Raw genomic sequence first — 23,590 nt, forward strand, 5'->3', positions numbered from 1 at the left:
AAAGGACATGAGTAAGGAGGAAAAGAGGAAGGAAGGAATGAAGGAAGGAAGGATAGATGGAAGGAGGAGGGAGCAAAGAAAGAGGGAAGGAGGGGAAGAATGAAGGAAGGACGGAAAGAAGGAAGGAAAGGAGTAAGGAGGGAGGGAGGCAGCAAGGAAGGAAGGACGGACATGAGTAAGGAGGAAAAGAGGAAGGAAGGAAAAGGAGTAAGAAGGGAGGGAGGCAGCAAGGAAGGAAGGACGGACATGAGTAAGGTGGAAAAGAGGAAGGAAGGCAGGAAGGAAGGAGCAAAGAAAGAGGGAAGGAGGGGAAGAATGAAGGAAGGAAGGAAAGGAGTAAGGAGGGAGGGAGGCAACAAGGAAGGAAGGACGGACATGAGTAAGGAGGAAAAGAGGAAGGAAGGCAGGAAGGAGGGGAAGAATGAAGAAAAAATTAAAGAAAGAGGGAAGAAGGGAGGAAAGAAGGAACAGTCAAAAAGAGATGGGTTCAATTTGACCCGGGAGGACGACAGGAAGGTTATTAAACTGCTTTTTTTTTGTCTATCATAATATTCAACAGAGAAAAAGAGCAAATCTTTATATTAGATTTTTTTTTGTGTGTGATTATTTTTTTTGTTTGATAAATACCTCAATAAACTTCTCCACTACTACAGATACATTAATTAAAACTACATTAATAAGAAAACATTTAACAACAGGCCATTTATTGTGAGATAATAATAATAATAATAGTTATTAAACCATAATAAAATATAGCCCTAGTTATTCCAATACAATACGATTCCTGCAGGAAATGGCTTTTTTTCTCTCAACGGGTTAAAACAGCTTTTACAATCAAGCAACTAATGTCACTCTACTGTAACACTGAGGGGGGGGGTCGTGTGTGTGTGTGTGTGTGTGGCTCCGGGTCAGGACGCAGCATCGTTGCCTCTTCCCGAGCCCCCCCAAGTCCTGTCTGGCTCTATGAGTAGCAGCGTTGGGGGAGGGGGGGCGGGGGGGGTTTGTTTCTTTTCTTTTCTTTTCTTTTATTATTTTATTATTGTCAAGTAAGTCAGTGGTTTCCTCGAGTTCCAAAGAGTCTCATTATTGGAGTCATGTCATGCCCACAGGACTCGGATTGGTACTATGCCGTGCCGGGGGGGGTTGTTGTTGTGCGGTGCCGTTCCCCGAGTTCATTCGTCGCTGATGGCAGGAAGCTGCTTCTCTATGAAACGCTTGACGTCCACCATTTCCTGCGGAGATACGACAGAAAGGAAACATTAAACATTAATTAACCCTCCTGTTTGTCCTCGAGGCAAGGAAGGAAGGAAGGAAGGGAGGTAGAAGGAAGGAAGAAGGGAGGAAGGAAAGTAGGAAGAAGGAAGGAAAGGAGGAAGGAAGGGAGGAACAAGGAAGGAAAGGAAGGGAGGAAGGAAGGAAGGAAAGAAAGGAGAGAGCGAGGGAGGAAGAAGGAAGGAAAGAATGGAGGAAATGAAGGAAGGAAAGGAGGGAGGAAGGAGGGGAGGACGAAGAAAGGAAGGAGGGAGGAAGAAGGAAGGAAAGGAGGGAAGACCGAAGGAGGGAAGGAAAGGAAAGGAGGGAGGTAGAAGGAAGGAAGAAGGGAGGAAGGAAAGGAGGAAGAAGGAAGGAAAGGAGGAAGGAAGGGAGGAACAAGGAAGGAAACGAGGGAGGAAGGAAGGAAGGAAGGAAGGAAGGAAGGAAGTAAAGGAAGGAGAGAGCGAGGGAGGAAGAAGGAAGGAAAGAATGGAGGGAGGAAGAAGGAAGGAAGAAGGGGGGAACGAAGGAGGGAAGGAAAGGAACGAAGGAAGGAAAGGAAGGACGGAGGAAAGAAGGAAGGGAAGAACGAAGGAAAGGAGGAAGGAAGGGAGGAACAAGGAAGGAAACGAGGGAGGAAGGAAGGAAGGAAGGAAGGAAAGAAAGGAGAGAACGAGTGAGGAAGGAAGGAAGGAAGGAAAGAAAGGAGAGAGCGAGGGAGGGAGGAAGAAGGAAGGAAAGAATGGAGGAAGAAAGAAAGGGAGGAAGAAGGAAGGAAGGAGGGAGGAAATGAAGGAAGGAAAGGAGGGGGGGAGAAGGAAGGAAGGAGGGAGGGAGGAAGGAAGGAGGGAAGGAAAGGAACGAAGGAAGGAAAGGAAGGACGGAGGGAAGGAAGGAAGGAAGGAACAGTCAACACAGACGGGGTCAGTTTGACCCGGGAGGACGACAGGAACTGACCTCTGGACAGGCGCTGTGAGGTAAACCCCGATACGTCTTGAAGGTGATGTTGGAAGGAGTGATGAGGCTTTTCATCTTCTCCGCCGTCTGGCTGCCGAATATAAAGGGGACCAGGGGGTCGGCGTCCCCGTGGCATTGCAGGACGTGCATGTCCTTGTTAGCACCCGTGGCAGATGCCTGAGAATAGAAGAGATTAGGATTATATTTATTAGATTGGATTATGACCGATTATGACTCCGCTGTGGGATATGCCTAAACCGTAAGGCAATTAAAGTATTTCAGGATGGAACGAACACTCATGAAATTTAGTGTCATTTTTTTTAGGCAGTTAAAAAAATTTGGGTGTCCAGGAGCAGATCATTAAAGTCTGTGTAAAGTCAGAATAAATATGTGTTCTGAGTTTGACATACCACAGAAAAGTGTGTTGTTAACCACCCTGCCAAATTTGAATGATTTAAAAAAAATTGTCAAATATATGAAATTAGGCTTCAAAGTTGTGTAAAAATCAGCCTCTTTCTCTGCTCCCAAACGTTGTGGGCGTGGCCTCTGAGTCTGCTGAAGCCCCGCCCCCTACCAAGTGTCACCTGTCAATCAAAGTCACCACCTCTACCAGAAACATGGACGCTACGTCTGAGAGCTTTCTGCTGCTAACTCAGCTGCTAGCTCAGCAGCTAACTTAGCTGCTAATTCGGCGGCTAACTCAGCTAACTGGCTAACTGTAGACTGTAGTAGTAGTAGTAGTGTGCTGAATGTATTTATACCTCTACAGCAGCAGGGGCGGGTTTATGCTAAAGCCTAGCTCCACAATTCAAATCTAAATGGTTAAAATGCTTTTTACACCTTTTTTAGAAATACATTTATGACCTATTTAATGTGTTTAGAAGAAAATGTCTGAATTCACTTTACACGGTCTTTAACTTTCATCTGACAGCCAGAACTATGCAGCGTTTGCATTTAAGACACTAAAAATCTGTGTAGCGGTCATCACTTTTTTTACCTGAGGGAAGGAGTTGCGGAGAGGAAGCCAGCAGCTCAGAGCGACCACTCCGGCGAGCTTCTGCTGGGTGGTCAGAGCCGTGTACAGCGACAACGCTCCGCCCTGGAAAGAACAAACTAAAGCTTGTAAAAATAATCCTTGTCACATGAACTATAGCTATTATTAACAGAGACAGCCACCACCATGGAAAGAATCAGCAGCGTAGCAGCAAAGATCAGAGGTAATATCAGATCAATACAGCATGAAATAAAACATGTTGGCTGAAACTCTCCGAGACTAATTTAAGGATTTGATCTTGTGCATACGTCAAATACTCACATGCAGCTTTATTGAACTGTAGTTTAGTGCAGTAGATCATTATGTGTGTTAACAGAGGAGATGGAAATGAATTCAGCAGTACGGCCAATTGATTTGTTCATTCACAAATATCTCAAGTTCTCACATTAGTATTGATCTTGTGATTTATTGTGTATATCAGGGGTGTCAAAGATGCGGCCCGTGGGCCAGAACCGGCCCGCCAAGCAGTCCATTTCGGCCCACTTTCCTTCCTGTCTTTTTTTCCTTCCTTCCTTCCACCCATCCTTCCATCTTTCCTTCCTGTCTTCTTTTCCTTCCTTCCTTCCACCCATCCTTCCATCTTTCCTTCCTGTCTTCTTTTACTTACTTGCACCCATCCTTCCTTCTGTCCTTCCTGTCTTCCTTCCTTCCTTCTGTCCTTCCTCCCATCCTCCCATCTTTCCTTCCTTCATTCCTTCCTCCCTTTCATCTTTCCTTCCTGTCTTTTTTTCTTCCTTCCTTCCTTCTGTCCTTCCTCCCATCCTCCCATCTTTCCTTCCTTCCTTCCTGCCTTCCTTCCTTCCATTTGTCCTTCCTCTCTTCCTTTCTTCCTTCCTTCCTTCCTTCCTTCCATTTGTCCTTCCTCTCTTCCTTTCTTCCTTCCTTTTAATGGTCCGGCCCACATTAGATCAAATTGGGCGGTTTGTGGCCCTTGAATGCCCCTGGTGTATATCAAGTCTCACATGCCATCCCTGCCTACCGTTGTAATTTCACTTATTTAATTGTGTTTGATTCATTTGCATTATTTAAACCAGAGGAGTCAAACTCATGTTCATTCAAGGAAGGAAGGAAAAGAAGGGTAGATGGAAGGAAGGAAGGAAGGAAAGAAAAGAAGGAGGAGAAGGAAGGAAGGAAGGAAGGAAGGAAGGAAGGAAGGAAGGAAGGAAGGAAAGGAAAGAAAAGAAGGAGGAGAAGGAAAAGAATGAAGGAAGGAAGGAAGGAAGGGAAGAAGGGTAGATGGAAGGAAGGAAGGAAAAGAAAGGTAGATGGAAGGAAGGAAGGGTAGATGGAAGGAAAGAAGGAAGGAAAAGAAGGGTAGATGGAAGGAAGGAAGGGTAGATGGATGGAAGGATGGAAGGAAGGAAGGAAGGAAGGAAGGAAGGAAGGAAGGAAGGAAGGAAGGAAGGACGGAAGGAAGGAAGGAAGGAAGGACGGAAGGAAGGAAGGAAGGAAGGAAGGAAAAGAAGGGTAGATGGAAGGAAGGAAGGAAGGAAAGGAAGGGTAGATGGAAGGAAGGAAGGAAGGAAGGAAGGAAGGAAGGAAGGAAGGGAAGAAGGGTAGATGGAAGGAAGGAAGGAAAAGAAGACAGGATGGGAAGGAAGGAAGGAAGGAAGGAAGGAAGGACGGAAGGGAAGAATGAAGGAAGAAAGGAAGGAAGGAAGGACAGACGGAAGGAAGGAAAAGAGGAAGAAGGAAACTGGTCCGGATTGGACCTCTAGGCGGGCCGGTTCTGGCCCACGGGCCGCATGTTTGACACCCCTGATTTAAACAATATAAGAGACGTGTGAACTGATTTATTTTATTTTTTTGGAGCTCCAGAATGAGAGAGGGGCTTTTTGTCCTTTCTTCAGCTGCCTCCGACACATTTTTTTTTTTTTTTTTTTTGCAGATTTGTGTGCTGACTATTAATAGAAAAATATGACCTACATAGTTTTGTAATAGAAGTTGATTCAATTTTATGCTCATGAATACTTGCACTCATTATTTATCAGTGCACGACACAGTGATCCCTTTTTAAAATGTCTAAAGTAGCAGCTTCTATAATGAACGCTGTAGTTAATCTGTGTTTTGGAGCATTTAATTATCATGATTTTAAGTCTTCTGTGTGCATGTATATATTTTGGATTTGGCTATTTCAATACATTATGTAGCCTATAAGAGCAGTGTTATTGTAATGCATCCTCTGCTTAGATGCATAGACTGTATAAAAGAAATGGACGTAACATCCGTGACGTCACCCATTGGTTTGTGGACTGCTGCTCGGAAGCCAATAGTTTCGAATCTAGGCAGCGCCATCTTGAAAATTTCAGGTGCATGCTGGGAAAAATAAAAACACGGATTCTACTTATATGGGCATGAGGCGGGGCCATGGGCGGAGCGGCGAGGTTGCTATGGTTGCGAGGGCTGGATCTCGAGGACATTGAGCAATCAACCTGTCAATCAGGACGTAGCCACGCCCTAATGCATACCCTGCTTTATCATCACATATAAAATCAGGGAGGCCAAAATGTCCCAAATGAACATCATACTGCATTGAAGAAGGCTTTAAACTAGCGATTGAGACCATAAACACATTTTGAAAACATTTACTGGGGTTAGAAATCAAGTGAGAAGTTGGTGAATTCTCCATTGACTTGTATAGAGACGGTCGCCCCCTGGTGGCCTTTTGATAGAATGCAGCTCTAAGTTACTTCCGCGTTGGCCTCATTTCAGAGGACCAGAACTCCCCGCCTGCTTAGATGCCTACCTGTGAAAATCCACCCAGGATGATTCTGTGCGAAGGTATGCCATTCCTCACTTCTTGGTCTATCAAGGCTTTAACTGCGGAGAAATCGAACACAGCTCACAGTCAACTTTGATTTACTCACTCACTCCTGCCACAAGTACACAGTGTCAATAAATCTGTGAGACGTACTGTTCTCCGATGCTCTTTTAATACCCGTCACATCTTCATCTGCGTCTGGACTCAGCCCGTAGATGTCAAACCTAGAAGAGAGGAAATAAAAGCAAATGTGAGACCCGGTGTGAATGTGATAATCCGATAGCGTTGATTCAAACGTGCTCGGAGAGTGAGACACTTACCACGAAGGCATCGACATTCTCATGTTTATAGAAACGGGCATCGTGGGACTGCAAACATTAAAACACAAATTAGGTTTAGGTTATTAGACTGCCTTCATAGTTTTTAAGATTTTTTTCAAGTTAAAGTTGCTGAGAATACTTACGCATGTGGACAGATGTACTTCACATGTGGTATCCTGATTCCTGCGAAGGCCTCTGCCCAGCCGTGCCTGTCGTGTCATATCGGACAAAAATTATACCACCTTAAGTAAATCTGACTCTGAGTGACAAGAAACTAATAAACAGTGATGGAAGAAAGTATTCAGAGTGTTTAAGTAATAAAAGTACCAATACAGCAATGTGAAAGACACTCAATTATAAGTAAAAGTCCTGCATGAAATATCCTATTACAGTAAAAGTACTGCAGTATTATGAGTGATGTAGTATGCAGTATTACAGTAAAAGTACTGCAGTATTATGAGTGATGTAGTATGCAGTATTACAGTAAAAGTACTGCAGTATTATGAGTGATGTAGTATGCAGTATTACAGTAAAAGTACTGCAGTATTATGAGTGATGTAGTATGCAGTATTACAGTAAAAGTAGTGATATATTATTATATATGACATCATTAGATTATTAATAGTGAAGCATCAGTGTTAGAGCAGCATGTTACTGTTGTAGCTGCTGGAGGTGGAGCTAGTTTACACTACTTTATATACAGTTAGCTAGTTTATACTACTTTATATACAGTTAGCTAGTTTACACTACTTTATATACAGTTAGCTAGTTTACACTACTTTATATACAGTTAGCTAGTTTATACTACTTTATATACAGTTAGCTAGTTTACACTACTTTATATACAGTTAGCTAGTTTATACTACTTTATATACAGTTAGCTAGTTTACTACTTTATATACAGTTAGCTAGTTTATACTACTTTATATACAGTTAGCTAGTTTACACTACTTTATATACAGTTAGCTAGTTTATACTACTTTATATACAGTTAGCTAGTTTACACTACTTTATACAGTTAGCTAGTTTATACTACTTTATATACAATTAGCTAGTTTACACTACTTTATATACAGTTAGCTAGTTTACACTACTTTATACAGTTAGCTAGTTTATACTACTTTATACACAGTTAGCTAGTTTACACTACTTTATATACAGTTAGCTAGTTTATACTACTTTATATACAATTAGCTAGTTTACACTACTTTATACAGTTAGCTAGTTTATACTACTTTATATACAGTTAGCTAGTTTATACTACTTTATATACAGTTAGCTAGTTTACACTACTTTATATACAGTTAGCTAGTTTATACTACTTTATATACAGTTAGCTAGTTTACACTACTTTATATACAGTTAGCTAGTTTACACTACTTTACAGTTAGCTAGTTTAGTCCAGTGGTTCCCAACCTAGGGGTGGGGCCCCTCCAAAGGGTCAGCTGTTGACAACTCATAAACATCTGAAATGTGAGCTGACTACATACTGCTTTTTGGTTTCATCTTTAACAATGTGTTGTATTTTAAAAGCTTGTTATATTATCCATTGAGTCAAATCTTCATCTGAAAAGTAACTAAAGCTGTCAGATAAATATAGGGGAGTAGAAAGTACAATATTTCCCTCTGAGATGTCGTAGTAGTAGCATCAAATGGAGACACTGACATCAAGTACAAGTACCTAAAAAATATACTCCAGTATTTAATTAAAAACACTTAGTTACTGTCCACTACTAGAGGAGATTTAAAAAACAACAACTCATAGACATCAGAAATATGAGCCTGACTACACACACTGCTTTTTGTAAATGTGTTGTATTTTAAAAGCTTGTTATATTATCCATTGAGTCAAATCATGTGAAAAGTAACTCAAGCTGTCAAATAAATGTAGTGGAATATAGAAAGTACACTATATAAACATAATGTAGGAGTAGTGGTATCAATTGGAGACACTGAACTCAAATACAGACACCTAAACATTATATTTTAATATTTAAATATACTATAAGCACTAGAAATTAAAAAACATACCCAGTATCGCCAAGGCCATGCAGGAATATCACCTGTAAACAAAAACAAACATCATTTTCACAAGGCAGGTGCAGGCTGATACATAGGTATGCAGTGTTTTTGCACAGCTGTTATCACTGAAACCAATGTTTTTTTTAGGTCTGAGTTAAACTAGTGTTGTTTCTGGCTTTGACTCACCGCCGCAGTGGCTTTCCTGGCAGCAGGCACAATGGCAGGTAAAGGCGCTGACATGTTATTGCCACACATACAGTGCTGAGGCAGCTGGTGTATTGCAGGGAGAAGTTAGCTCCTGTGTTAGCTCCCTTTACACACACTCACACTCACACTCACACACACACACACTCTCACAATCTGTCTGGACTCTGGTGATCAAATATAAAACAGCTGCAGGTCCAGATGTTGACCGAAGATGCCGGTCAAAGCTGTCACAGAGTTGTAATAACGCTGGTGGCTTTAGAAAGTTGAATTTTGTGTCTAAAAAAAAAAGGAGACACACTAAAAGCTATCAATGTGCACAGCCATCAACGACACGCTCGTAAGTCCCGCCCCTCGTCACATGATTGGCTGTCAGTAGAGGAAGGTTAGAAGAACAGAGCGGTGATTGGTTTAGTGAGCTGTCAATCAAGGCTGTCACGCTAAATCCTCAACAATGACAGCAAAGCACCTCTAAAATGAGGACAGCTAATTTAACTGGGTTACAGATTACTAGTTACTCTGTTTAACATGCAATAGGTGATGTAACTATTTCAATTACTTAACTAAAGTCATGTCATTTATTTAATTTGATGACTTTTCTAATTTTCTAACCAATGTTTTTAACTAAAATCTAAATTCAGGTGTTTTTCATGGATACTGACATGATTTATAAGGGAGATCATTTCTTATAAAGCAACAGTTATCTCTCATTTGAAAATGTATTCATTAATTCATGTAGATTTTGGAATATAAAATAAAGATATTTGATGAATAAAGTGGGTTTAATTTGTACTGTGACTCCATTTAAGCCCATGTGTGCTCCAAATAAGCCCACGTTATGGCTTATTTACTAAATATGTTTAAAAATATTAATTTTAAAGAATTAAAAGCAGTATTATATGTATTGAGTAACATGTTAAATATTAAAAAATTAGGAAAATCTCTAAGCAAAAGGTCTGACTTCAGATGTAACCTCCTTTGTAATCGTCAACATTTTCATCAGTAACTATTATTTAACTACTTAATAATATATATTAATAAAAATAAAATCAAGTCAAAGGTGTTTCACAAAAAGGTGTTTCTTGTAATATGTCAGATATATTAGTTTGGATTTATCAAAGTAAATTTGACCTTTGAAGGCTTTAAATCGAGGGCAGCAAATGGATTTTATTGGTCAAATAATCATAAATTATTAATAATAAATAACTAAACGTTTTAAACTATTTAAGTGCCTGTGCCTGTATGAATATATCACAGCTAGTCTGACATTTTATCACTGGTTTCAAAGTGCTAAATAGATTTTTTTGAATGTGTCATATCAAACCAACTTTTCTCGAAAATTAAGAGAAATTCAAGCAAAAATATTTTAAATCATAACCATTAATGTGTTTTATACATTATCAGATTCCAAAAAAACAATAATAATAATAAAAACATAATTTATTTCCTTTTTTTATTCATCTTAACTTTTTTATTATTGTATTTTTTATTAATAAGTTATAATAATGCTACGAATAAACGCGGAATTATAATTATAATTATTATTATTATGTTATTATTATTATTTATTTATTTTTTAATTGTGGTAATAAACGGAAGTAGAAGAAGGCAGTACTTCCGCTAACCTCTGTCACGTGACCCTGGTAGTTGGTGTCCTTGGCTCTGTGTATTTGACATGTGAGCAGAAACGTAACAACATCACAAACATTATGTCTTTCCCCAAAAAACCCGGCGGTAAGGCGCTGGACGTTTTAAAGACTCTTCCCCGGATATCTTTAGCAAACTTACGACCTGAACCTGGAGCCACAAAGCATGTAAGTTTTTAATTAAAACGTCTCTTTTGTAGCTTAGCTTAGCTTAGCATAGTTAGCCTGTTTCGAATGTTATCCAATGGGCACAGATGCTAACACTGAGTCTGAGTTGTAATGTGTGTTAATGTTCTTGTTTTTAGGAGAGAAAGCGAGGCAGAGGGCTTCATGGAGGCAACAGGAGTGGAAGAGGACATAAAGGAGAAAGGCAGAGAGGCACCAGGCCCAGGCTTGGGTTTGAAGGGGGTCAGACTCCTTTTTACCTGGCCATCCCAAAATATGGCTTCAATGAAGGACACAGGTAACAAGCAAAACAAACTGTGAAAATGAGTTTAAAGCCTTAAAGATGTTAAAAACCTCAATGTCGTATGTGTGAAAGCTTTATTTTTCTTTTAAAAAATGAAGAAAGCTGCTTCATTTCCCATCTAATACACTAGATTATTATTGTTATTATTACTATTATAATTAGGATTAAACAAGTCTAAGTATACTGGTTTGTGATCTACACAGTTTCACAAGTGTAAGTGGATTTGAGTTGGATTAATTAGATCATAGATTTCAAGTTGTCTTTGAAAGCATCCTGTTTCTTCGTTATTCCTTATTGTGAATAAAGGCAGTCATTAGTCAAAAAGGCACAAGAGTTAGTTGATTGTTGGAGCTCCACTGGGCAGAGTTTGACACAGTTTAAGGTTTGAGCTTGTTAAAAGAAATCAGATTTTAAGTGACAACCTTTTTAAGCGTTATTTGTGATTCATAACTAGTTTGGATGCTAATCTTGGTCCAATATTCAGCTTACACAGGTGTGATGTGGAGACTTGAACACAAACACTGAGAATATGGACTTTACCGAGTAGCACGAGACATCTTATATCCAGCATATAAACTGAATTATATTATATACGGAAAAATATTTGCATGTTTTCTGACTCATTTTAAGAATTTTATTGTGGTAATTCCACTTTTTGTCCCTGTTAAAACACACAGTATTATTTCAAGATGAGTATTTTTATATGCATATATGTCTGGATCCAAAAAATCAGTTATCTGTATAAATGCTTAAAATGGCATTACCTCAGTAAGAATCCAGCAATATAAAATGATTAGATGCCGATCTCATTTTACTTTGTCCGTCCTCTGACTCCTGATGGATGACTCTAACTCTTGCTCCTCTCCTGATGCTGTGACTGATGTTTCTTTACTGATTTAAACCACCTTGTCTGTCTGCTCGTCCTCAGCCGCCGTCCTCAGTACCAGCCTCTGTCTCTGAAGCGTCTGCAGTACCTGATCGATCTGGGCCGAGTCGACACGACGCAGCCCATCGACCTGACGCAGCTCGTCAACGCCAGAGGAGTCACGATCCAGCCTCTGAAGAGGGATTACGGAGTCCAGCTGGTCGATGAGGTACTCACACTGAATCAGAAGAACTCAGGCTGCAGCTTTCTCTCTTTATTGTTGAATCAGACCACATGATGTGTATTTAATGGAGGTTTAAAAAAGTCGTGCACATCCAGAACAAAAAAACAGGTGCTGGACCAAACAATAAAATCTGTAAAGGAATAAAGAAAGTCTGAACACTGTAGCTCCCAATGCAGGTAGAGTTTTAACAGGATATCCTCTCGCTCTTCTTCAGACTTAAATAAGAATGTATAGTCGTCATCTTAAATAGATTAAGGTCACCTGACAGTCATTTAATGTGTCAATCCCACTCTATATTCACAAGTGTACATATAACACATAAAGAAAATAATATGACACATTTGTACAGATAAGTTATGACCTGGCTCAACTGGCCACAACCAAAGGGAGACACACTAGGCATGGGATGATAACCGTGTTCAAGGTATACCGCGATTTGAAAAAGCCTCGATAACCGAAACCGCCAAATTTTCTGTCGTACCGTTCCTGAGGTATGAGCTGTTTATTGTCTGGTCAAAGACAGAAAGTGCTGGTCAGAAATCCCTCAGGTGGTGCAGCTGCAGCGTAGAGTATCACGACCCCTCACACCGTCATTACAGTGTATATTCAGGTTAAATTAACATTAACAGTCTTTATTTTTCTTCCTTTTAGGAACATTTTAGAGCTGTAATCACAATACCGCCATACCGTGAAACCGTGATATTTTTTCTTGTGCTTATCATACCGCCAGAATCTCATACCGGCCCATGCCTAAGACACACCATGGCAAATGTTTAACAGAATGAGTGTATTTAAGCCAAGAAATACCTAAGTGCCAAATTAAAGTAGTTAAAGTATGAAGTGTGGAGATCAGAGGTATCAGCAGTGTAAGAGCTGGATGACGTGTGTGTGTGTGTGTGTGTGTGTGTGTGTGTGTGCGAGGGTTACAGTAAAGGTGTTGTAATGTGTAGAAAACAAGATAACTACAGCTAAAGTCACACATCTGGAAACCAAACCAAACTAAGGGTTGTTCCTGTGGGGAGATGCAGAGGAGAGACAGTCAGCAGGAAGATCTGAGCTCTCAGTACAACTTCTACATGAATGAACTAAGAAACAACAGAACAGAGGAGAATAAGTAAGCTGCAGAGCCCTGAGTTACTTCAGTCAGCCTCAGCTCTTTACCTGCAAGGGAGAGAGAGAAATTAACCACAACCACACATGAACCCACAGGTGCATCACAAACATGTATGTACATCTCATTATATATGTATTTTTCTATTTTTGTTCATCACATATTAATGTTTTCCTTTCTTTTATAGTATACTGCCTTTCAAAACCTCACTCTTCATATCACTCACTAAAACTCTAACTGCATTGGGAGCTACAGTGATCAGACTTTCTTCTGCTTTTCACAGATTAATATTCTTCCTGTGCTACATTTTAGTTATAAAAAGGTTAAAAAAAGAATGGAGTTCTATATTTGATGAACTCAGAAAACATTTATAAATTAGATATATAAAATACTATAACAAAATGTAGCTTTACTCAAGAAAACAGAGGAAAAAAACTGCAAAATTTCAGCGTTTTGTTTCAGTATATCTGCCTGTTTGCATTGTTATTACTCCTAAAGATGAGAGTTAAATAGGTCTTACTGTTTTACTGACAATAAAGATTAATATTGTTCATTTCAAGCGGACACTGGAGCAAAATTTACATTACAATTCAGTAGTTGAGGGAAAAGCCTGAGTGAAGGTGTTGGGTCATTGTTGCACCACTAGATGGCGCCAGATAACAATATTCTCACTGTGACAGAAACAGATCAAGATGTTGTTTTTGTTGACCTTTTTCTTTCTGCATTGCTACAAATTCACTTTTAATCTCCTATTTCTCTTTTTTGTTTTGCAGGGTTGTGACATATTTGCTGCAAAAATCAACATAGAGGTCCAGAGAGCTTCTGAAGGAGCCATAGCTGCTATTGAGAGGAATGGAGGAACCATCACCACCAGCTTCTACGACCCTATAAGTCTTGGTAATGAATGACTGACTCTCACTTATCCACCTTTTTAAAATCCTGTGTATTTAAAGCAATAAATAACAAATTCTCCTTTTCTCCCCCCCCCCTCCCCAGGTATTCTCATCAAGCCCGTCCCGTTCTTCATGCGAGGGCAGCCCATCCCGAAGCGAATGCTACCAGGCGAGGACATGCTCCTGTATTACACCGAAGCCGAAAACAGAGGCTACTTGGCAGATGTGGAGAAAACCAAGCAGGCTCGGTTAGCGCTGGCTCAGAAGTACGGATACACTTTGCCAGATATTTCAAAGGACGAACTGTATCACATGCTGCGTATGAGGAAGGATGTTCGACAGATCTTCTTTGGACTGGCTCCAGGCTGGGTCGTTAACATGGCCGAGAAGAAGATCCTTAAACCCACTGATGAGAAACTACTTAAATATTATAATTCTTAGGAGTTGAAAAAATGTGCATTACGTCATGACATCATGGGAAAAGTCAGAAAAATACTGTTGTGTATGTTAAAAAGTAAAAAAACTGAACATATTTCCATTTTATATTAAAAAATAATGTATAAAAGCAGCTTTCTGTGTTTAAGTAATGAAGTGTCGTCATTAAACATCTTGTGGAAAAACGACATTGTCAGATATATATCAGTGTAGGTGTGTGTGTGTGTGTGTGTGTGTGTGTAGTTTTCCGGTATATTTATGACACACACACACACACACACACACTCATGAGTATTTTCTCTTCTGATTTTTGAGTGGCTGACGTCCAACGGCCTCGTGTCCCGAGCGCTGCCGGAGCCCCCGTGTAGCATGATGGAAGGAACGTGAACTGTAACAGGTGAGGGGGAAATAAGGAAAATAAGATAACTCAAAGAATGAAAACAGGAAACAGATGCCTGGTGATGTGTGTTACTTGTGAAATGGGTTGCCTAGGCCCTAGAAGGGGAGTTTGAAATTAGTCATAGGCAGCTGTATCCTGGTCTGGACGTTCAAAAGATCCCATCACCACACCAACCCCCCTCCTCTTTGAGTACAATAAGAGGCAAACACATACATATAACATTTGCCCCGGTGTATTTTAGCAGCATTAAAAGCCCCATGAAGACATTTAAGAGACAGTATTTGCATAACTTCCATAAGGCTTTACTTGTGTATGGCACATTTCACACGTAGTAATAGTCAAATGAATAAATAATGACTCAATAAAAACAGGAACTGAGGAAGTGTTACCATAACTCTCATTAATCTGCAATGAGGAAACACCCGGGGTAGCATTTAAAAAAACAACAAAAGGTAAAAATTCAGAATACCCAGATAAAATAGAAGATAATACAAATAAAGTAACAAGCCTCACACCTCATTCACCTTTATTAACATTTATATACTTGAGTTATTTTTTTCCAACACTTGTGACTTGTAGAAAAATGGTAAATGTATAATATTAGTAACTCATAGACACAATGTAATGGTGCTACATAGTTTAATTTCAAAATAAAAGTAACTGTAGTCTGTTACACTAACTGAGAATAAATGTGTAGTTAACCCTTTGTAGGCCACACCAAGAAAGTGTTATTTAAAAAAACATTTTTTGTGCTTTTCCTATCTCTTTGAGGCCATGACAACATAAACATGGATTCTTTTTTCTCATTGACCCTAAATTTGATGTTTTACAGACCTCATTCAGACCAAAAACCTGTTAGACTCATTCTGTTCATGTTCAAGATGAAAAAAACTCCAGCAGAATCTCTGATGTCAGCAGTGATTTGTGTCATACTTCATTTATACACTAGCACAATCTGTATCTATAGCAACCATAGAACAATCTGTATCTATAGCAACCATAGAACAACCTGTATCTATAGCAACCATAGAATAACCTGTATCTATAGCAACCATAGAACACAACCTGTATCCATAGCAACCATAGAACAACCTGTATCTAAAGCAACCTAAAAAACAATCTGTATCTATAGCAACCATAGAACACAATCTGTATCTATAGCAACCATAGAATAACCTGTATCTATAGCAACCATAGAACACAATCTGTATCTATAGCAACCATAGACCACAATCTGTATCTATAGCAACCGTAGAACAACCTGTATCTATAGCAACCATAGGACAACCTGTATCTATAGCAACCATAGAACAACCTGTATCTGTAGCAACCATAGAACAACCTGTATCTATAGCAACCATAGAACACAATCTGTATCTATAGTAACCATAGAACACAACCTGTATCTATAACAAGCATAGAATAACCTGTATCTATAGCAACCATAGAACACAATCTGTATCTATAGCAACCATAGAACACAACCTGTATCTATAACAACCATAGAACACAACCTGTATCTATAACAACCATAGAACAACCTGTATCTATAGCAACCATAGAACACAATCTGTATCTATAGCAACCATAGAACAACCTGTATCTAAAGCAGGGGTCTCCAAACTATTCCACAAAGGGCCATGTGGCTGCAGATTTTTGTTCCAACCGATCAAGAGCACATGATTCAACCAATCAACTGTCTGAAGGCTGAGATCAATTGATTAAATGATTCAAGCCTGGTGTGTTCCTGATTGGTTGGAATGAAAACCTGCAGCCACATGGCCCTTTGTGGAATAGTTTGGACATGCCTGATCTAAAGCAACCTAAAAAACAATCTGTATCTACAGCAACCATAACTCCACTTTATTCATCAAATATCTTTATTTTATATTCCAAAATCTACATGAACTAATGAATACATTTTACAATGAGAGATAAATGTTGATTTATAAGAAATGATCTCCCTTATAAATCATGTCAGTATCCATGACAACACAGCTGGACTTAGATTTTGGTGCTTAATGGGAACATTTACCTTAACAGCTGAAAACATTGGTTAGAAAATTAGAAAAGTCATCAAATGTAATAAGTTACATTGCCTTGATTACGTAATTAAAATAGTTACATTACTTATTACATTATAAATAGAGTAACTAGTAATCTGTAACCTATTACATTGCCATAGTAACCTTCTTCACCCCTGCTTATGACGTACAATGTAAACTAAGATTTTGGAGATATCATAATAAACAGTTGCTGCTTATTCAGCTTTAAAAAACTTTTGGCTCCCTCATAACTGACCTCTCTCTCTCTCTCTCTCTCTCGCTCTCCCTCTCTCTCTCTCCGTTATTTGCTCTTTTGGTTATTTTGTTATGCCACACACACACACACACACACACAGACACACACACACACTCACTATAAATAACTTTGGTATTTTACACAGATATTGTCTTAAGGGACGCTGCCATAGAATTTCTGCTGGTATAAAAACACTTTATCAAAGGAAGCATATGTTTGTGTGTGTGTGCACAAGAGTACCAGCATTGTGTTTCTATACAAAGTCTCCCCCACTTTTTCTCTCTGTGTGTGTGTGTGTGTGTGTGTGTGTGTGTGTGTGTGTGTGTGTGTGTGTGTGTGTGTGTGTGTGTGTGTGTGTGTGTGTGTGTGTGTGTGCCATGTTAGTAACTAGTAGGCAGGGATAGAAATGATGCATCAAAACTGTGTGAATAGATTTTATTTAGTCAGCTTATGGATTATTCAAAAATAGAACAATATTTTTCTTTGGGGGGGGGGGTTGTTTTGAGTTTCATAATTTGTTACTACACTGGGGGGTCAAAGGTCACGCTTTGATGAGTTAGCTTGCTGGGGTCTTGTGAGCGTTTTCCTGGATCTCAAGTATCCAATAAACTATACACACACACAGAGAGAGAGAGAGAGAGAGAGAGAGAGAGAGAGAGAAGTAGTGGATACATACACAGCTTCGCCCCTGCCAGGAAAAACCAGCCCAAATCCTTACAACATAATACTTTAAATAAATCACGCCACAGGAAAGAAAAAGCACAATCATTGTTTATGGCAGAACTACAGCGCTTATCTTCAAAGCAGCAGATCCTTTTGAATTTTTGTATCATAGGTCTCAGACGAGCAGAGAAAGAGCAGCGGTGAGCTAATCGTTTATAAGAGAGACACATCTCCACGTTCGTTCGCTCTCCCTCTCTCTCTCGAGTATTTTCAACTACAATTAAGAAGAAATTGGCACCACTTCAAAATAAGACTAGTTTGGTTGTAAGTGAGCTATTAATTAGATTGTAAAGACTTCATAAACCATTAATTAACAGCTGTGAATGAGTTATACAGCAATGCACGGTCGCTATTTGGATTATTTCTGCATTTTCTATCAATTTTTTGGGTTAAATAGGTTAAATTATTCCCTTATCTATCTTCATGTTTCTTGCCATCTTATTACAAGCATTCATTTATGAGTTATAGATATTTATAACGGCCTAAAAGGGAGTTTTATTGTGAAGTTTAAAGCATATCAGCATCTATTGGTGTATTATAAACACTTATAAATGCCAAAAAGAAGGCTTATTTTATGAGCAGTGTTGGGAAGGTTACTACGGAGATGTAATAGGATTACTAGTTACTCTATTTAAAAGGTAATAAGTAATGTAACTATTTCAATTACTTAATCAAACTTACTTATTACATTTGATGACTTTTCTAGTTTTCTAACCAATGTTTTCATCTGTTAGGGTAAATGTTCCCATTAAGCACCAAAATCTAAGTCCAGCTGTGTTGTCATGGGTACTGACATGATTTATAAGGGAGGTCATTTCTTATAAAGCAACATTTATCTCTCATTGTAAAATGTATTCATTAGTTCATGTAGATTTTGGAATATAAAATAAAGATATTTGATGAATAAAGTGGGTTTAATTGGTACTGTGACTCTATTTAAGTCCATGTGTGCTCCAAATAAGCCCACATCATGATTAATTTACTAAATATATAAAAAAATATTGATTTAAAAGAATTAAAAACAGCAATATATGTATTCAGTAACATGTTAGATATTAAAACATGAGGAAAAAACCCTCCTGAGCAAAATCTTAAAGGTCTATCAGATCAGATTGTGTTCTATGGTTGCTATGGATACAGATCGTGTTCTATGGTTGCTATAGATACAGATCGTGTTCTATGGTTGCTATAGATACAGGTCATGTTCTATTTCTGCTATAGAATTAAAAACAGCAATATATGTATTCAGTAACATGTTAAATATTAAAAAATGAGTTAAAAACCCTCCTGAGTAAAATCTTAAAGGTCTGACTTCAGATGTAACCCTCAACATTTTCATCAGTAACTGTAACAGATTACATTTACATTTATTTAGTAATTAAATTACGACTTTACATGTAACTAGTTACTCCCCAACACTGGTTATAAGTTACTAATATTAGCTCTTCCCATTTTTAGCTCACACATGTTGGAAAAAACTCTCAAAAATAGCAAATTAAAGTATATAAATGTTAATAATTCATCAATAAAAGTTGATATATTTAACACATTTTACAATAATGCTCCTATTTTAGTGTTAAAACTCATAATTGGAGTTTAACAATTTTAGCAATACAGATAAATATGGGATCACTATTTGGCAACTAAGCCACTAAGCAGCATATTAATGATTTTAAAAAGGGTTCAACTAGCCTAATTAACAAGCCACTTAAGCGGTAGACTTATTGTAAAGTAGTATACTGAAGAAGAAACAAAAACAGACATTCCTACTTTAGCTAAAAAGATTTGTGAGTCTGTTAAAATCTTTGCTCCAAATAATCTAATGTCTGAGTCTAAGCAGAGTTCACACTGTTTAATTAAACTGCTGATGTTGTTGTTGCTGCTGCTGCTGCTGGACAGACAGACACAGATATCACAGAGTCTCACAGCTCTCAGTCTATACTTCCAGTTAATTATTAGGGTTAATTACAGCTAAGTGCAGCTAAGGGTCTCCTTCCCTCCTTTTTCTCCCCCTGTCTGTCTGCTGACTGAGACACTGAGACAATTTAAGACTTTAAAAAAAAAAGAAAAGTAAAACTAACAAGAGTGGAATAAAAAAAAAAAGCAATATAATATAAAATCCCTGCTGTTGCATTTTTAAAGCTCGACTGACTGTCTGGATAATAATAAAAGACTTTTATTCAATTCAATTGTGCAGATAAGACTCTTATCAGTAGCAGAATACAATTCCTAATTTACAAAGAATAGCCGCCTGTTTCTTCAGCAAGAGTGGAGCTGCAGCGCCTCGTTAGCCGGTCTCAGTCTGAAAGATACATGAAACACAATTAGAGAGATTACACAGACAGGAAGTAGAGACTGGTAGAGTTTACTGGCTGTTTTCATGCACGTTTGTCATCATTTATTGATTTAATAGTGATTAAAATAAGATTGTAAGACTGATGTGAGGGATGCAGTGAAGAGTTATTTTCATTACTTGATTAATTTGTTGATTGTTTTTATGATTAAAACTGTAAAATAAAGATGTAATAATAGTGAGAAGTCATTAAACACAACTCAACACGCCAGATTTAGGATAAAAATGTCAAAATTAAAGCAGTGATTTAAGTAGAAGTGTGCCAAGATGCCTGTGGGAAGTTTTATATTCAGTAAATAAAGTTTAATAAAAGTTCTGTCATGTATTTAAATGACTTGTTTGGTCCAACTAACAATAAAAAACACATTTATTTAATTAAAAGCTATAAAAAACACAGAAAATGATAAAATCCTCACATTTTCAGAAGATAAAAACAGCAAATTTGGCATTTTAATTACTTAAATTACTCATTAATTATCAACTGATTCATTTGTTGATAGTTTTTATGATTAAAACAGTTAAAAATGAGACATAATAATACTAAAAAATCGTTAAAACTACTCGACTTCACTCAATTATGTGACTTTTTCGTCCTATTCTCAGTCATACTGTAATAAACTAAACGCTATGATGCCTGTGTGAACTTTTATATTAAAGCATACAATAAATAAAGTTTAATAGAAGTTCTGCCATGTCTTTAAATTACACATATATTCAATTAATAGTCATATAAAACATAGAAAATGATCAAATCCTCACATTTTCAGACACTAGAAACAGCAAATATGCCTTTTTTTCTTATTAAATGACTGAAATGATACTTTAATTATCAACTGATTCATTTTTTGATTGTTTTTATGATTGAAACAGTTTAAAAAATGTCTGTTTAAGGCACAATAATAGTGAAAAGTCATGAAAACTACTCAACCTTCTGTATTTCTATCAGTCATACTGTAATGAACCAAAAGCTAAGATGCCTATGTGAAATTTTATTTTCAGTATTCAGTTAATAAACTTTAATAAAAACTCTGCTATGTCTTAAAAATACACATATATCTAATTAATAGTCATATAAAACAGAGAAAATGATCATTTTCAGGAGCTAAAACGAGCAAATTTGCCTTTTTTTTCTTCCTAAATGACTTAAATTCCTAATTATTTCAAATCTGACAATAATTTTCCATCAATCAACTACTTGACTAATAATTTTTTTGGGGGGGGGTGGAGGGGTCTTCCAATTTCTAATTTCCAATGCTGCACCATGCACGCTCTGTCCTGCATTAGTCTTCTATCTGTAGAAGCTCCTGTTTGAAGTCTGGCTGAGCCCCCCGCGGTGTAAGTGTTATCTCTGCTCTGAGGTGGGGGGGGGGGGGGGGGCATCATTGTGTTCAGCTAATGAGGCTACATTAAGCCTGTCTACGAAAGGAGGGGAGGTGAGGAGGGGGCGAGGGAGGAGGGGGGGGGGGGGTAGTAGTAGCATGTAATCCTCTCAGCTGGGCCTGACGTATAGTATAGTAGGGGGCGATGGGACGGGCAGGGCAGGGCAGGGCAGGGCAGGGGTGGCTTGTTTAGACAGGAGACTCCGAGCCTATAAGTCTACTGTTGAATCTGCTGCAAACATGTGATTAAAAAAGTGGAGAAGAAGAGGAGGAAGAGGAAGAGGAGGAGGAGGCTCACATCACATCTCAGACCTCTGCATTGAATGGTGTCTGAGTCCTGACAGTGTAGAGAGAGAGAAGAGAGAGAGTGTATATCTGTGGCCTGCCTGCTGTGCCCATACAATACTAACACAATGCACTACAGCCCCTCTGCCTGCTGAGGGTCACCTGAGAACAACAGTATTATTATCCTCATTCACACCTTCAGCTATTAAAACAATGCAGCTGGGGTCAGGGTTGTTTTTTTAATTTAGTTTTTTTATGAATGAGTCACTGTAAGGAAAAAAAGTCCAGTGGGGATGAGTGGAATACAGTGGTTCATTATCAGGAGGTCCAGACGCTCTCCTCCTCCTCCTACTTCTTCTTCTTCTTCATCTTTTCCCCCTGCAATGAGGAGAATGTCCTTGTCAAGTGGGATGACTGGAATACAGTGGTTCATTATCAGCCTCCTCCTCCTCCTCCTCCTTCTTCTTCTTCTTCTTCTTCTTCTTCTTCTTCTCCATCTTTTCCCCTCTGCAATGAGGAGAAAGTCCTTGCACCAAATATCCAAATACCCACAAGAGAAGAGTGATTTCTTTTGCAGTAGTTTTATATGTTGGCATCCTTTTAAAATCCATTGCATCTTCCTTTCACAAGCTTGCATCCTTTTTTATATAAAGCTCCAAAATAGCTCCGAAAGTTCATCCAAATTCATCCCCATGCAAAACCTCCAAAGGTAAATCCACTCATTGAAGCACTCCTGTCCTGCTTTAGCTCTCTACCTGTGCCACCTTCACCATCGCTGGTCAGAAAATGAAGGCGAATGAGGAGAAGAAGAGGAGAAGAAGAAGAGGAGAAGGAGTGTCCCATATATGAGTTCTGTCCAATACAATGGCACATTGTGATCAGAAAGCCACTTGAGAACAATCCCCTATTCAAAGAAAGCATATAGTGCCCATTCAGCTGCTGCTTGTTTTTTTTGGGAGATGAGACAATGCAATGATACCCCTACTGTCATGTCTCAAAGATTAGGATTCATTTATAAAGGGCGAATGACACTAAAATAAATGAATGAATAAGACAGATAATGCGCATTTATGGTGATTTTACGCACACAGAAAAAAGGGTGATTACGCAATATTCAGGCTTTACATTCAGTATACGTAACATTGTCTAATATTAAGAAGACTCAATTCACACACACACACTCACACACACACATACAGAGAGAGAGAAAGGGAGAAGGTCAGCCGAAACTAACGTTATTGTATTCACGCTGCGTCGTTCAAGCTAATTGATTAAATCCATTAGCGCTTTTTCCACTGAGCATTGGAGCGTGCGTCCCGATTAACACCGAGGATGTGGATTCAACCTCTAATTCTGACAACTTGTGAGAGAAACACCCCCCCCCCCCCCCTCCTCAAAATACACACACACACACACACACACACACACACATACATATACACAGCCCCTCCAAATACTAACAAACTTCTGATTCATTCTGTTTTTAATCCTCTAAAAAAAATTAAAACTAAATCAACTTTTATTTATAGACTTTTTTTTTTTTTTTTTTTTACTATTGATTTTACTCTTTACTAATAATGTTATCTTCTCCTCTTTATCAGCGTCCATCTGAACAGCTGAAAGGTTCACATGTCAAAGGGAGATGAGGGTCACAGTTTAAAGAACAAGAACCTTAATCACTTCTGTTACTTTGAATTTACCAATGACACACTATTGATCCTGCCTGGTTTTTGATTAAAGCTCCATTAGGTCCTGATTTACTTATTTCTTATCTTATTCTCTTTATTTACGCATTTAAGTCCACAAAAAAACGCCCCTAACGCAAGAATATCCATCTAAAACTAACATCTGCGTGTGTTTTAATGACTTTTTTTGGACTGTTTTCTGCAAGTTTCTGCATTATCACTCTCTGCT

At 38.4% G+C, this 23,590-nt stretch overlaps 2 protein-coding genes across 2 annotated transcripts; one reads left to right on the top strand and one right to left on the bottom strand.

Annotated features, from left to right (window-relative positions):
- Positions 1-704: 704 nt before the first annotated feature.
- Positions 705-8,902, bottom strand: lypla1 (lysophospholipase 1). Its single transcript, XM_053342734.1, has 9 exons — positions 8,555-8,902; positions 8,378-8,409; positions 6,490-6,555; positions 6,347-6,394; positions 6,180-6,250; positions 6,012-6,085; positions 3,209-3,310; positions 2,212-2,388; positions 705-1,232 (listed from the first exon to the last, which is right to left on the bottom strand). The coding sequence occupies exons 1-9, from the start codon at positions 8,621-8,623 to the stop codon at positions 1,173-1,175; spliced, it is 699 nt and encodes a 232-aa protein (XP_053198709.1). The 5' UTR covers positions 8,624-8,902; the 3' UTR covers positions 705-1,172.
- A 1,319-nt stretch (positions 8,903-10,221) lies between these two features.
- mrpl15 (mitochondrial ribosomal protein L15) lies at positions 10,222-14,414 on the top strand. The gene is made up of 5 exons (XM_053342733.1): positions 10,222-10,386; positions 10,524-10,681; positions 11,616-11,781; positions 13,681-13,804; positions 13,904-14,414. Exons 1-5 carry the CDS (start codon positions 10,282-10,284, stop codon positions 14,239-14,241), a joined length of 891 nt encoding a protein of 296 aa, XP_053198708.1. The 5' UTR covers positions 10,222-10,281; the 3' UTR covers positions 14,242-14,414.
- The last annotated feature ends 9,176 nt before the right edge of the window (positions 14,415-23,590 follow it).

This window comes from Scomber japonicus, chromosome 21 (genome assembly GCF_027409825.1).
Source record: "Scomber japonicus isolate fScoJap1 chromosome 21, fScoJap1.pri, whole genome shotgun sequence".
Taxonomy (NCBI): Eukaryota; Metazoa; Chordata; class Actinopteri; order Scombriformes; family Scombridae; genus Scomber; species Scomber japonicus.

Excerpts from the sequence above, each read along its gene's own strand:
- lypla1 (XM_053342734.1), bottom strand. The coding sequence starts at position 8,623 with ATGTGTGGCAATAACATGTCAGCGCCTTTACCTGCCATTGTGCCTGCT. Across the intron at positions 6,251-6,346 it reads AGAATGTCGATGCCTTCGTG|GTTTGACATCTACGGGCTGA; the intron begins GTAAGTGTCTCA and ends CCTCTCTTCTAG. Across the intron at positions 1,233-2,211 it reads CTCACAGCGCCTGTCCAGAG|GAAATGGTGGACGTCAAGCG; the intron begins GTCAGTTCCTGT and ends GTATCTCCGCAG.
- mrpl15 (XM_053342733.1), top strand. The coding sequence starts at position 10,282 with ATGTCTTTCCCCAAAAAACCCGGCGGTAAGGCGCTGGACGTTTTAAAG. Across the intron at positions 10,387-10,523 it reads AACCTGGAGCCACAAAGCAT|GAGAGAAAGCGAGGCAGAGG; the intron begins GTAAGTTTTTAA and ends TCTTGTTTTTAG. Across the intron at positions 13,805-13,903 it reads CTACGACCCTATAAGTCTTG|GTATTCTCATCAAGCCCGTC; the intron begins GTAATGAATGAC and ends CCCCCTCCCCAG.